At 41.7% G+C, this 14,761-nt stretch overlaps 1 protein-coding gene across 4 annotated transcripts in view; it reads left to right on the top strand.

The window, feature by feature from the left end:
- ARHGAP33 (Rho GTPase activating protein 33) overlaps window positions 1-14,761 on the top strand; it is a 93,665-nt gene that overhangs the window by 48,911 nt on the left and 29,993 nt on the right. For all 4 annotated transcript variants that reach the window (XM_063436573.1, XM_063436572.1, XM_063436574.1 and 1 more), the window contains 4 exons: window positions 10,154-10,251; window positions 10,899-10,977; window positions 11,299-11,379; window positions 14,439-14,576. In XM_063436573.1, the coding sequence (XP_063292643.1) occupies window positions 10,154-10,251; window positions 10,899-10,977; window positions 11,299-11,379; window positions 14,439-14,576 (396 nt within the window). The remainder of the gene's footprint in view (window positions 1-10,153; window positions 10,252-10,898; window positions 10,978-11,298; window positions 11,380-14,438; window positions 14,577-14,761) is intronic.

Below are 14,761 nucleotides of genomic sequence, written 5' to 3'. Positions count from 1 at the left end.
GAGCGAGTGCTCACCGGGCCCAGAGACAGCCTGACACTGGGATCACTGTGTGAGCGAGTGCTCACCGGGCCCAGAGACAGCCTGACACTGGGATCACTGTGTGAGCGAGTGCTCACCGGGCCCAGAGACAGCCTGACACTGGGATCACTGTGTGAGCGAGTGCTCACCGGGCCCAGAGACAGCCTGACACTGGGATCACTGTGTGAGCGAGTGCTCACCGGGCCCAGAGACAGCCTGACACTGGGATCACTGTGTGAGCGAGTGCTCACCGGGCCCAGAGACAGCCTGACACTGGGATCACTGTGTGAGCGAGTGCTCACCGGGCCCAGAGACAGCCTGACACTGGGATCACTGTGTGAGCGAGTGCTCACCGGGCCCAGAGACAGCCTGACACTGGGATCACTGTGTGAGCGAGTGCTCACCGGGCCCAGAGACAGCCTGACACTGGGATCACTGTGTGAGCGAGTGCTCACCGGGCCCAGAGACAGCCTGACACTGGGATCACTGTGTGAGCGAGTGCTCACCGGGCCCAGAGACAGCCTGACACTGGGATCACTGTGTCGCTTATTTAATTATCATAACAAAAGCTGGGAATTTTCAGCCTCCATTTGTTCCCAAGCCCCCCTTCCAGTCTTTTCTGAATTCCCATCCCTGACTCTCGGGTCATGGGAGAGGGGGGCAGGAGGTTAACATTGCCATGGAAACTGATGTTCCCGCGCAATGCTTCAGGGGTATCAATGGGAATGATGGCGGACAGAGTACAACATTAGCATCCTTTCCTCACGAACAGACAGATTAACGTTAACCTAAAACAATGTTCTTGCTGGTTTAACGCTGGCTACTCCAAATCACGCACAGTCCTCCGCCACTCGAAAGGGTTAATGCTCGTCAGTCACATGATATCTGCCGCCCTGCTTCCTTGAGTGCTGCTAGGAGCAACTGTGTGATATTCACCATTTCAATAAATTGCCGTTTAGAGCCGTGATTCCAGATATAACATGTGTATGAGTATTCTGTGTGCATCCATGCTCTACATTCTGTACGCACTTCGTTAAAATAAACTGAACTCAGCAATGTCACGCCAATAAACTTTTAACCTTTTGCTTGCCAGCGTGATAGGCATTTTGTGACAAAGAAATGCAAAATGGGGTTTTATTCACAAAATCGTGAGTTACAATGAGTGGATTTTGGCTTAAGTTTTGAAATGGAGTTGCCAGTTCAGTATTTTAGGGACACAAAAGTACTAATTACTGGTTAGACTAGTTGGAAAGATAATGTCACATGTGGAGTTAATGGAAGGCGAGTATTGACCTATATCCTCTATAATGTAAGCTCATTGAGCAGGGCCCTCCACCTCTCTGTTCCTCTACATCCACTTGTCTGGTTACAATTACATGTCTGTTAGTCCACCCATTGTACAGCGCTACGGAATCTGATGGCGCTATATAAATAATAAAATAATAGACTAAAGGCTTTCTCAGCATCTTGGGAATGTAGTTCATCAAGATCTGCAGGGACAAGGCCACACAGACCCCATGGATTTTGTTCTGATCTTTGCTGTGCAATGGGAGGTTTTAATTCCCCATATATCGAGCTAGTAAAAGCATTTTGCGGATAAAGAGGAAATTTAGGGCTTTATTTGCTAAATGGTGAGTATGAGCACCATCAAAAACAGACTTTTCTCTCTGTTAAACTAACGATTTGTTTATTCCCCCCACCCCACCCCCAAAATCTGACATTTTGTAAGTTGGTTTTCACATCGACACAACTCCCTGTTTATTGAATAGATGGTATGCCTCCTCTGACCAGTCATTTATACAACATGTGCCCACCTGGTACTGCTGGCAAGTGCCCAACTACTTTGCCCTTAAAGGGAACTCAATGAGAAGTCTTTGCAAGGCAGGTGCTCTGGGCAATTGATGCCTCTTGAGGTTGGCTCCACTGAGCTAAACAAACCAGGAAGTAACAGGAACAGTTTTTTCTGATTGACAGCCATACGGGTGTAACAAGATTAATTTATAAAGTGATAATTTCTATTGAAATCTCCACTTTTTGTAAAATGGAAAGAGAGAACACACTCTTTGCACATAAAGCATAGGTCTGGAGTGTTGTTTAATGTTTCATAAATGGTTCTGGTATAGCCTCAGTGCCCGTTGAGAACAACGGAAGTCTAGGATTGGCTGACGTGTGTGTAGGTACCACCATCATTAAACCCACTCCCTCATTATGTGAATATTGGGGAGCCATTTTCTCATTGCTGTACACTAAGTATGGAATGTGGAGGAGATGGCAGCTTGGCATTGGAAGACATAATCTAAGCTTGTGAAGTCTCTTCTTGTAGGAATGAGCAGAGTAGCTCAAACATAATAAGACCAAAGTATGTAAACATGAAGGGTACAAGGTCTCCAGTGTTTGTTATAGTTCCCCATCATAATGTAACTCATTTTATGGACTGGCTTGGTCAGATCTGCTAAAACTGTAACAATGTCTCACTGGCTAATATATAGAAAACTGAGGGCTGCACAGGGGTTTATGGGAAATTTAAAACTGCCCTGTTAAAGGGACGAGCATCACTGTGAGACTACTTTCTTATTCAAAAGTGTTTTATTTGTGGCACCAGGATTGGCGAGTTTTGTCAGCCACTTCCTGTTTTTCCCCCAGCACTTACTGCAAACTGTGTTTCAATTAATTTATCACAGCAGGGTTTATTCATTAACCAGTACATTGTGATGAACAGAAAAAACAATTTTCAGAATTGAAGTCAAATAAAACAGTCTGAAAACTGGATGAATTGGAGGTCTTCGTCACAGTTTAGTAAATAGGCCTCTGGTATATTGTATGTTTACCTCATTGTTACTCGGGATGTCTTGTGTTCATTTAAATTGTCAGCCCCCTGTCCAATGACTGTCACCCTCCTTTTTGTCAAATAATGTTTTCAAAACCACTACCCTTTCCTTTTAAACTTTCTAACCAGTTTGTGTTCAGTGCTTCCAATGGAAAGCTAACACCCCAAGTATTTTACCATATTTTGTATAAAATACCGCTTCTTACCCATCAGTCTATTTTCCATCTTGTCTCAGTGACAACAGTCCATCTCTGAAAAGCAGAAAGCCCGGACTGTATTTGGGTCTTTCGGTGATGGTTTCATTCCTTCTGGCACGGAGAACGTGAGGTCAAGGTTGGATTCACTGTTCACCTTTATGATATCTAGCTTATGAGCCTTGGGGTGATCGTTCCTAGTAGACTTTGTTATTTAGGCAAGGGAAAGACTTCACTAATAAATAGATATACCGGTATGTATTTATTGAAGTTAAGTCAGCCTGCTTACAATACACATTAAGAGAGGCTGGAATTAGTCCATGCATGCTACAAGGATGGACATTTGGTTTCAGGGCTGTATATACAATGGGGGATGGTGGGGGGGCTCTTTTGTTTACCATGCAAATTAGAGACAATTGTGGCCAGGAATGAGCCATCATCACCCTAACAAATTAAGAAACATAAAAATGATACTTGCGTTACGTTAGAGATTCTTTCATTTGCATTGATTCCAAAGGTCTGCAGCTTCCGAAGTGAGCTTTCACTAAACCAGGAAGTTTCTCAACCAGTCCTAACATTCCGTAAGTTTCTCAACCAGTCCTAACATTCCGTAAGTTTCTCAACCAGTCCTAACATTCCGTAAGTTTCTCAACCAGTCCTAACATTCCGTAAGTTTCTCAACCAGTCCTAACATTCCGTAAGTTTCTCAACCAGTCCTAACATTCCGTAAGTTTCTCAACCAGTCCTAACATTCCGCAGTGCTTTATGGGACCTGCAAAGGTTTGCGGGAGTTGTCCACAAAACTACGTCATGACATCACCTAGAGCAAGATTTGGGACAAAAACGCAGCAGGTTAAAGAAGGGGCAAAATAGATGGGATAACAGTGTGTTCAATTTCCACTACAGCGTGCGGTACCCGCCTGGCCTTCCTCCCAACACGTGAAAAGTGTTTCTAAATAGCGTGTCAGAAAATCGCAGTGGATTACAAACCGCGTTATTCACTAAAAGTCAGAATATTCCTGAATGAAACTGTGGCAAAAAATAACTTATCTGTAAAATTCGGTCAGGGTTACATTTTTTTTTTTTATTTTTTTTTATTAACAAAAGCAAAGAAAAAACCCTGCTGTTATTTAAATGTAGGAGTAGTCCACAGGTAACTTTTTTTTATTTTCTTTTATTATTTTTGCTTTTGTTCCATTTATTTAGGCTGTTGTATACTGTAGCCATTGCTGCCACCCAGGAGTAGTGGGGGTTTTGAGCACAGAGTTTAATTTTGGGAGCTTGTATTCACATTTTCCCTCCGTTCTGCCATTCTATTGGAGTGTGTAAGTGAAGACTCCAGTCAGACTATAACCATTGGCTCTCTAATGGCCGGCTGCTATATATACAGAGTTCATTTGTACTGAAGTACGTATTTGGATCTGTATTTCCTGGGAGCTGTTTTGACTCTTTGAGGCTCATGGTGCTGGTGTAGGTGTATAAATGTTGGAATTATTGGCTTCTGATGTGATGACTGGCAAGCGCTGTATAGATATCAAATCCAATACAAATAAGAATAGATCCAGAAAAAAGGTACTATAGATGCACACTATAGGTGAAAAGCTGCCACTCAATAGGCACACCCCAAATAGCCTATAAAGCAAAATAGGAAAGAAAAAGGTGGGTACAAACACAGGGCGCTGGTCACTACAGACAAGTGTATAGACGTAGTGAAAATATCAAAAATGTATTTGTACACTTCACAATGAATACAAATATATAAAATTAATAGCAATATTTGCCAAAAAGAAATACAAAGCAGTGCAATTCTAAGACCGGGGAACAAAGCCCGACACCAACCACTCAGCTCACAAGTAAACAGATGCGACATACAGCCCTTGGTCGCGATTCCTAAGGCTGAGATATACTTGCGGCTCACAGTACAATACAATCGTGGTGGTGAGATAGCAGTCTCTGGATTGCTGAATTTAATGCCTGGACTGCTATCTCACCACCACGATTGTATTGTACTGTGAGCCGCAAGTATATCTCAGCCTTAGGAATCGCGACCAAGGGCTGTATGTCGCATCTGTTTACTTGTGAGCTGAGTGGTTGGTGTCGGGCTTTGTTCCCCGGTCTTAGAATTGCACTGCTTTGTATTTCTTTTTGGCAAATATTGCTATTAATTTTATATATTTGTATTCATTGTGAAGTGTACAAATACATTTTTGATATTTTCACTACGTCTATACACTTGTCTGTAGTGACCAGCGCCCTCATTAGGTGGGTTTGTACCCACCTTTTTCTTTCCTAAGCGCTGTATAGAGCCTAGTAATATCCCAATGTCAGTCTCACAGGCTTATTTACTAACGTGTGGAAATTTGAAATAACCCCATCAGCCATCTAATTATTGGTTAAAGAGAAAGTGGGCAGCTTGTGATCATTTTTTTTAGCCATGCAATAGAGTTCATTTATCAGATCTAATCTATGATTAATGGCACGCTGTATATGGTATATTGTAGCCCTATTGTTCTCGATGCCTTGATTAATAGTCTCAGACACAATAGGATCCTCATTATTTTACTATTAACTCATTAGTAATTAATGAGAATTTTATACCAACTCAATTACCCCTTAAACAATATTATATTCATACATTTGAATTCTGTATTACAGTGTGACTAAGGGACTTTGTTAAAGGGACCTAACGTGCTCTTAATCGCTTCAGCTTGCTTTATAAATATGATTTAAAGGAACTTTCCATCATTTATAAATTAATACAATTCCTTACAACACTGTAGTGTTCTGTAGCTGTATATAGATTTTCACCTATTACTTACCTCTAATCCAGCGGTGGGACCATCTACTCGCTGCAGCTCTGCTCCACTCCCAGAAGGTCATCACTAGTCATGGTCTCTCGGCCAATCCAATGGATCTCATAGTGAAGCTTTGGGAGGCCATTGCTGAAATCTACTCCTATTTTCAGCTAGCGCTCCCAAACTGTCTGACAGCAGGGAGCAATATTAAAGTGACAATTTCTCTTGAAAAGGTGTTTGTAGCGTTCCTTATACATTTTGTTATATTTACCAAGGAAGCGTGTGTGAAGTTTGAAAAATACATGTCATGGTTATTTATTAAAGTGGGGATTCAAAGTAAAATTTAAGTTTAAAATGGCCAAACTGGAAAAATCTAGTAAATCCGCTATAGGCAGTTTTGGTGTACAGATCATGTCCCTGCAGTCCAACTGCTCAGTTCTTTGCCATTAAGGAGCTACATCACTTTGTTTATATGGCTCTCCTCCTCTGAAACCGCTATTTGGTGGTCTTCAATTTTCTCACAACCCAAGAGACTCTGAAAGCAAAGGTGGTGTAGGGTTTCTGCTCTCACCTCACTGCTCCTTCAAACCTCTCTACCCACCCCCCTTTCCCTCTCATTCTCCTCATTTGAATTTCATTCAATTCGCCTTTTCAAGACCATCTCTACTAACATTGCCGTTATCTATCGTCCCCCTGGTTCCCCTCTCCTCTTCCTTGACCACTTTGCTGCTTGGCTTCCCTACTTTCTCTCCTCTAATATTCCATCCCCAATTCTTGGGGACTCTAACATTCCCATTAACCTACCCTTGTCCGCATTAGCCTCAAAACTACTTCCAACGACCTCCTCCCTTGGGCTATCGCAGTGGGCTAAGTCCCCCACCCCTGTAGCTGGCAATACCCTCGATCTTATTTTCTCTCATGAATGTACAATCTCTAATCTCTGCAACACTCCATTTCCTCTCTCAGATCCATAGGTATGTCCGTTCTTGGGCTCTCCGCTCTGCCCGTGACCACCTTCTGTCTGCTGCTCGCACCCGTACGGCCAACTCACGCTTGCAGGACTTCCCGCGGGCAGCTCCCTTCCTATGGAATAGCCTGCCTACCGCCATCAGACTCTCCCCTAGTCTTCAATCCTTTAAGAAGTGCCTTAAAACCCATCTCTTTTAGGAAAGCTTATGGCCTCCCAGAGTAACCTCTACCTCACATACCTGTCTCTTGCTCTCTCCTAAAGAGCAGCACTCTATTCTCTAATCCAGCTCTACTTCACCCCACCTTGTTTAATTGCTCTTTCCTGTGCTGTTGGGTTTTGTGCCCCACCTCCTATAGTCTGTAATCTCGTTTGAGCAGGGTCCTCTTCAACATATTATTTCTGTAATTGTCTTATTTATTGTTAAATCATCCCCTTTGATAATATAGTAAAGCGCTACGGACTATGCTGGTACTATATAAATACCAGTAATAATAATAATAATGGCCATAGTCACACCTCCCTGCATGTGACTTGCACAGCCTTCCTAAACACTGTAAATAACCTAGATATTCTAGGTTCCTGTATTGCACCATCTGGTTAACCTATATTTGTTTATGTCTTGCACTATTATTCGCTTTCTGTGTGTTAATAATGTTCTATGTACAGAGCAGGAGATAACTTCTAAAGCAAGTTAAGATCTGATTGAAAAGGAAACCATTTTGTTTTCATGCAGGCTATGTCAGCCACTGCCAGGGGAGAAGTGGCTAGAACTGCATAAACAGAAACAAAAGTGATTTAACTTCTAAATGACAGAGGATTGAGCAGTGAGAGCTATACACCAAAAATGCTCCATTAAGCTAAAGTTGTTTTGGTGCCTATAGTGTCCCTTTAAGAAACTTGGTATAATTCACCATGGATTAATAGTGAAGGGGTGACATCATTTCGTACAGGTCAGGAAGTGAAGTACTATAAGCCTCTAATAATGGCATTCATCCATTTAATGACTCAAGGTTTGTAAGCACTAACACCAAACCATTCTAACAGCAGGTGAGGGCTGTACAGCTCTGCTTGTGCTATCTGACAAATATACTCATTTTAGCTTGCAAAGGAGGTAGCAGGCACTGGAATCTGTAAGAAGTGCACAAAATGGGGATTCTAAGTGGTTTAATGTGCATCCATGTGGTTATTATGTAACTCTAAGTTCTATAGATAATGTGTACATGAATGCAACGTGTGTATGTACGTATGCAGAGTGTGGGCTTGTATAGTGAGTGTATGCAGAGTGTGGGCTTGTATAGTGAATGCATGTCGATAGTGAGTGTCTGTGTAGGTGTGCTGTCTGTGTAGGTGTGCTGTATATGTAAAGTGTGAGTGTGTGTCTGTAGGTGGTCTGTATATGTAGAGTGTGAGTGTGTGCTGTATATGTAGAGTGTGAGTGTGCTGTCTGTGTAGGTATGCTGTATATGTAGAGTGTGAGTGTGCTGTGTGAGTGTGTGCTGTATATGTAGAGTGTGAGTGTGTGCTGTATATGTAGAGTGTGAGTGTGTGCTGTATATGTAGAGTGTCTGTGTAGGTGTGCTGTATATGTATAGTATGAGTGTGCATAGATTGGCAATAAGAGGAATCTGATGTGATTCAATTACTATGGTAACAGAGCAGAAGCGCAGTATGTTCAAAAAAGGAATGTTTAAAAATACATTGCGTATGTTTTTTGGCTTCATTTACTGAACAATGCACAGCAACACAGAGAAGCTGGACTGGCTTTATATAAACTCACAGATAATGACAATTTGAGGCATGAAATAATCATGCATTGCAGGCAGTCAATTGTTTGTTCATTTAAAGTCCTTTATTGCTAGAACTATGGTTTAATATGGATTTCACATTAATTCTCTAAGTGCATCTTTTAATCTGTTGAAAACCAGTTTGCTCGCTGTGGCTGACGCTGTACAGGACCCTAACCTCCATGCATTATTGGGACGATTTCATTGGTGTGACTTCCAGTGCTGACATTAAACAATCAATCAAAGCACCATAACCACTTCAGGGCAGTATGACTTCTTGCTTAGGTCCAGTTGGGTGCACAACTCCCTTCCTCTCTGCCTGAGTTAAACCCAGCAGTGCAGGGCTTAGCTTATTGGCTGAGAGAAATCAGCTGACACTCTCGAAGCCAATCAGTTGCCTCTGCACCACAGTTCTTAGCTCAGGAAAGCTCAGAAAAAACAAAGGAAACTGCTCTCAGGGACCATTGCCTAGCGGACCCAGGTAAGGGGTCAAACTGTTATCAAGATACTTGCAGTGTTCCTTGATTTTAACCCTTATTTCATTACTGATAACCTGGGACGGAGAGGCACAAGATCTCCCCAGCTTCACTTCCAGCACGTTAATAGGAATAAGAACATGTAAAGTGGTAGTATCAAAAATGTAACTATCACAAATTCTAATTAAATTAAAGGACCACTATAGTGCCAGGAAAACATACTCGTTTTCCTGGCACTATAGTGCCCTGAGGGTGCCCCCACCCTCAGGGTCTCACTCCCGTGGCGCTGAAGGGGGAGGAAGGGGTTACCCTTACGGTTTTTCCACCGTCGGGCTCCCCCGGCGCTGGGACTCTCCTCCTTTCCCGTCATCGACTGAATGCGCATGCGTGGCAAGAGCCGTGCGCGCATTCAGCCAGTCCATAGGAAAGCGTTTTCAATGCTCTCCTATGGACGTTGGCGTCTTCTCACTGTGAAAATCAAGCGACTCTAGCAGCTGTCAATGAGACAGCCACTAGAGGCTGGATTAACCAATATGTAAACATAGCAGTTTCTCTGAAAAAAGGGTTAAACCTAGCTGGACCTGGCACCCAGACCACTTCATTAAGCTGAAGTGGTCTGGGTGCCTCTAGTGGTCCTTTAACAATTGTGAATTGTTGCCAGGTGACCAAATGCTAAGCCACTTGTTGATGATAATAAATCATTTCTCCCCACCTTTTCTGACCTGGATTTGCATTCAGTATATGTAGTTTGCGTTCATTAGATAACTTGTCACATGACCATGGCAATGAAAGTTAAATGTTTGCGCTGTTCCTTATGCTCCAGTTCTGTTTCCTGAGTGTATCTCTTCTGCTCTTAAGAAGAGAATTATTCATGGCTTGCCTTTTAACTGAGCCTTTTTCCCCGCAGGCCCGGTGATAGTAATGTGATTTGACTCTGCTGCCGTTTGCTGGCGGTGATGGTACAGAGTGAAGACATTACAGCCATTTATTTCTTAATGATTAATTGATAGAAACCTGTACATACTTTTCATGTCACATTCCCTGCAGCCTAAATATACTGAGCGTATGTCTGTATCTTTACACACGTAGGCTCGCGGATCGGACACGCTGGATTCAGGCACTGAAAGCTCCAACCGTCTTATTTCATCCACCGCACCCGGCGGCGTGAAGGGAAAACCCAGCAAACGGTAGGATGGGTAGAGGTGGGCCATTGTGGTTTTAACATACCCGTACCTTTATGGCCGGGGCAAATGGATTACTTTTTAATATACCTTTTCAATCCAAACCCACCACAAATCCCTGGGAGTTATTGTCCAATTAAAACGTGAAGTCATTATCTGACGCTGTGGCGTTTTATGTATCATATCTGTTATATAACCTCTAGAAAATGGATTGTTTTATTGGATTTTATTATGTTTTAAAATAAATAGTTCAGTGGTTACAGTGTTTATTACCAACAACCAAAAACTGATCAGAAAGACATAACTTTCACTGTTCTAACATGCATGGCACGTCTGTGGTCCTCTCTCTTGTACAGTGCTGTGTAAACTGCAGGATCGTATGTTTAGATCAGTGTTTATTCCACAATTTGCAAGCGTTACTGGATCACACACAATACATGTGGAAATGGTAATGTCTTAGGAATCTTATTTAATTGGACTGACTCACAAATAGAATGTGATTAAAAAGGGCTGGAATGGTGAGAATTCAATATTTGGTAGCTTGGTGTAGGGCAGGAATAACCTGTCAGCCCTACAAAAAGCCACAGGGTCGGAACAGAATGACCGTGTAGGGTCCTAGTGACAGACACTTTGTTTTTCTCTGTCGTTTACAGAATAACCAGAGGACCATTTGTGAAACTGGCGGACTGCGCTCACTATCATTACGAAAACGTTAACTATGGTCCCATTCAGGTAAAGGGCTAACAATCAAGCTGTATCCAATGCAAGGGCGGCAAGTATTGCAGCTTATGGACTGCTGCTCCCATGACTGTCAGCCAACCAATGTAAAATGACACTTTGGCTGGGAATTGGTGTTCGTGTACACAGAAACATTTGTGCTGGTATAAGAGTTACTCTCTGTCAGTCTGGCTCCGCTTAGTGGGAGTTGCTGTAAGATGAGTGCGAGATTTGTTTCAGGCCTCTCTTCCACCAACATGCAGTGTATAATACTTTAATGTTTTATTGTTACTATCTGAACTATATACTGACACATTTTAACTCTTTATATCCCAGCTGTCTATCTCTGACTCGCGTCCAGAGGATTCTTCTGCTGCAGAGACGGATGCTATATACATTGTTCAAGTTACCTGTCAGGTAAGTGAGACTGTAAAAAAAGCAGAGGTTAAAGGGATATTACAGCCTTGTGACAAGTGAACCCTTGATAACATCAAATGCCTGTGTGTCTGATTAATCTCGATCTCTGAGAATAAGCCCAACTTAGTACATTGGTAAGAAATCCATAATCAATATGGCTGCCTGCCTGTCTTAGCCGTGATGGCAGCTGGATCCCTGGCAGCCTGCGATTTACCCGTAGTAACCAGGAGGGAAACAAACGATTAACTGTCATTTAAAGTTACATTTTTAAAATCACGGTGTATATACAAAAAAGCCATAAAAAAACCAAACACAACTAATATATATATCTCTATATCTATATCTTGATAAAAGTCTGGTTGGACTGAAATGTCGACACTTTGTATTTGAACATTGATTGCTGAAATAAAAAGCACTTTTGAAATATTCTGGAGTACTGTGAGTGCTCTCCATCAAGACATTGTATACAAGGGCCGGAGATTGCATCGAGGCATAAACAAGACCAGGAGCAGTGAGTGCGGGACTCTTGGAAGTTTATATATTTTATTATATTTACAGGCTGCATTCAGAAGTGCCCTTCTCTAAAATCCATCTGATCCTGCGTTAATTAAAACGGCTTTGTGATTCACACTGTCATAGTTTGTGATCTCAGGATCAGAGCTGGCGGCACTCCATTTAAATAGAATTACTCACTTTTGTGTGTCCGCCTTGTTGTGCTCCATGTAAATCAAAAGACAGGTAAAAATAGACCTTTCAGTATTAATGTGACCTGAAAGCTCCTTATTCTAACTCGGCAGAGCATAAAAGACTGTCTGCATGCATTTCTTTTAATGCAGTTTTGTAGAAGGTCTGGCAGGTTTTTGACATTTGACAAACACATTTAAAGTGACATTAAACATTAATTTCAAAGTTTGTTTCTTTTCCATAACTGCGTCCTGAGTAAGCAATCTGTTTATATCGCTTGGGAATAAATACTGCTGCAGTGTAGCGGCCGTGGTTAGGCAGCACAATGCTTTCGTTACTGTATCCTGTGCTTGGAATAAAGGTTTCCCACAATCCATCCGCACATTGTGATTGACTGATTGGTACCCGTATTCCAACCGCTGGAGGGACGTTAGAAGAATCTTAAATGTCTGTTACATAACGCCATTTACCCAGAATTCATGACTCTGCTCTTTAAACCTAAAATGTGCACTTCATCGCCATTTCTCTGCAATTTCCAATTTAGTGGATAAACCCCAGTGAGGTTGACATTATAAATATGAAACCTCTTTGATTTTTGGCTGACGTGTCCGATTTAACTGCTGTTTAAAGTTCAGGTCTTTTTCCTTTTCTGTTTGTTTCTAAGACCTGTATTTTCTGTAAATCTGTTTGTATTTCTTTTCTCTGAAGCGCAGACAGGTGAGAACTCACAGCGCACAAAGCAGTGAGTCAGCTTTACTAAGCTGCACACAAATAAACTCCACAGCGTGACCGAGGAGCACTTTTAACCCCTTAAGGACACATGACGTGTGTGACATGTCATGATTCCCTTTTATTCCAGAAGTTTGGTCCTTAAGGGGTTAAACCAACATCAGTAGCAATTTACATATGTTTTCTTTAAAAATAACAACCCATTATTTAGGATCTGCCATCTTTACGGATGATATGAGTGCATCTTAACATTTGTACAAATACTTTACACTTATTTCTTTTTTTATTTTTATTTTTAAATATTTTGATTAATAAAAATATACTCTGACAACACAACTGTCCTGTGAAAGGCACCAGCGGGGCATTCCATGCAAATCCACTTGCATATCCCATAATCCTCTAGCACATTCTTGAATGTTTGGAAAATAAGGGTCTTGGGTGTTTTTGTGCTAGAATAAAACTTGCTATTCTCTCAAATAAGACAGTTTCTTCTTAACCCCTTAAGGACCAAACTTCTGGAATAAAAGGGAATCATGACGTGTCAGACACGTCATGTGTCCTTAAGGGGTTAAATAAAAAGATTTATATGAAGTTTCTTTAAAAGAAAGAAGATTGTCTCTAATAAAACAACAAGCCTATTATCCCATGTAGATTACAGGGAAACCCCTTCATACGTGATTTCTATTCTACTGCATGGAGGATCTTTTTACCCAGCTATGTTTTCCTAATCCATGATAAAAAAATAGTATTTAGAAAAATACCTTTTTGTTGGTTTTCTGTTTAAAAAAACACTTATTTTAATGTTCAGAACTCAGACACATTGACTCCATGGCAGAAAACTAAGAAATGGAGCTGGATACTCATGTTTGTTGCTAAAAGATTGTGATTTATTTGATTGTGAGTCACCATTGCCCTTTACTGCTGTCAGCATGTCAACCTGATCAGCTGAGAAATGATCAGAGAGATAAAATAAGACGGGGACGTTAAACTTACGCTGATTTCTTTGTGAATCATTTCTATGCAGTGACGGTTATATCACACCGTAGTACGCCTTATGACTTTACCTAGCTGGTGGATGAGAAGTTAGCCTCCTGCTTCCATCATGTGCTGAATCCCTGCTGTTACAGATTCTTCAGCTATTTTTGTGAGGTTCTCTGGTAATACATTTCCTGGTGATTTTTTTTTCACATCTTTTAATCATGATCTCTGCCTCCCTCCAGCATTCAATCAACCCCCGTTTTAGTGACCCGTAAATATTTGAGACTAAGGTCCTGTGTTTGTTTAACTCATTAGATTTTGTAGCTGCGCTTGAAAATTATTTATTAATTAGCTGTTAACTAACTTGCTTCAGTGATCTTTCTTAATTAAATGAAAGTGGGGAATATGGCCCATGTGCACCGATTAGGATGATGATTAGAAAATCGATAATACTGCCTAGCAGACCATTTTTAGGGATTGTTTGTTGTGGTGAAGAGCAGGAAGAGGTCTGCTGTCCTGCCCAGGGGATAATGCCATGTTTCTTTTTTTAAATACGTCTCTAACTCGTTCATGATCATTATTTTTATATCCATTTCTGTCTATTCCATTGTTACAGCCTTTCTTGGTTCCTTTTTCACCTTGCCCTTGCTTTTTGTTGCTTTCTCCAGGGTCGTTCCTGGTCTGTCTTGCGGAATTATGAAGATTTTCGAGTGCTTGATTCAAACCTTCATCGCTGCATCTTTGACAGGCGTTTCTCTCAGTTGCTGGAACTGCCGCCCCGCTCTGAGCTGCCCTCTCAGGGACAGGTGAGAGACTGCTCCTCTCCGAATTAGAGAGAACAGAGGGAAGCCATCAATCCTTCCAGTTGCCCCAAACCTTTAAAACTCTCTTTGCCCTACCTGTATAGGATAGGTGGTAAAATTCATCAGTCACTAACAAATGGCCCTTTTAGTGCTCCTTGCTTTAATCTGCCTCCTCAAGGACTGCTGAA

Source organism: Pelobates fuscus, chromosome 11, assembly GCF_036172605.1.
Source record: "Pelobates fuscus isolate aPelFus1 chromosome 11, aPelFus1.pri, whole genome shotgun sequence".
NCBI lineage: Eukaryota > Metazoa > Chordata > Amphibia > Anura > Pelobatidae > Pelobates > Pelobates fuscus.
Note: the sequence above shows the minus strand (reverse complement) of the source record. Positions and strands in the feature narration are given on the sequence as shown.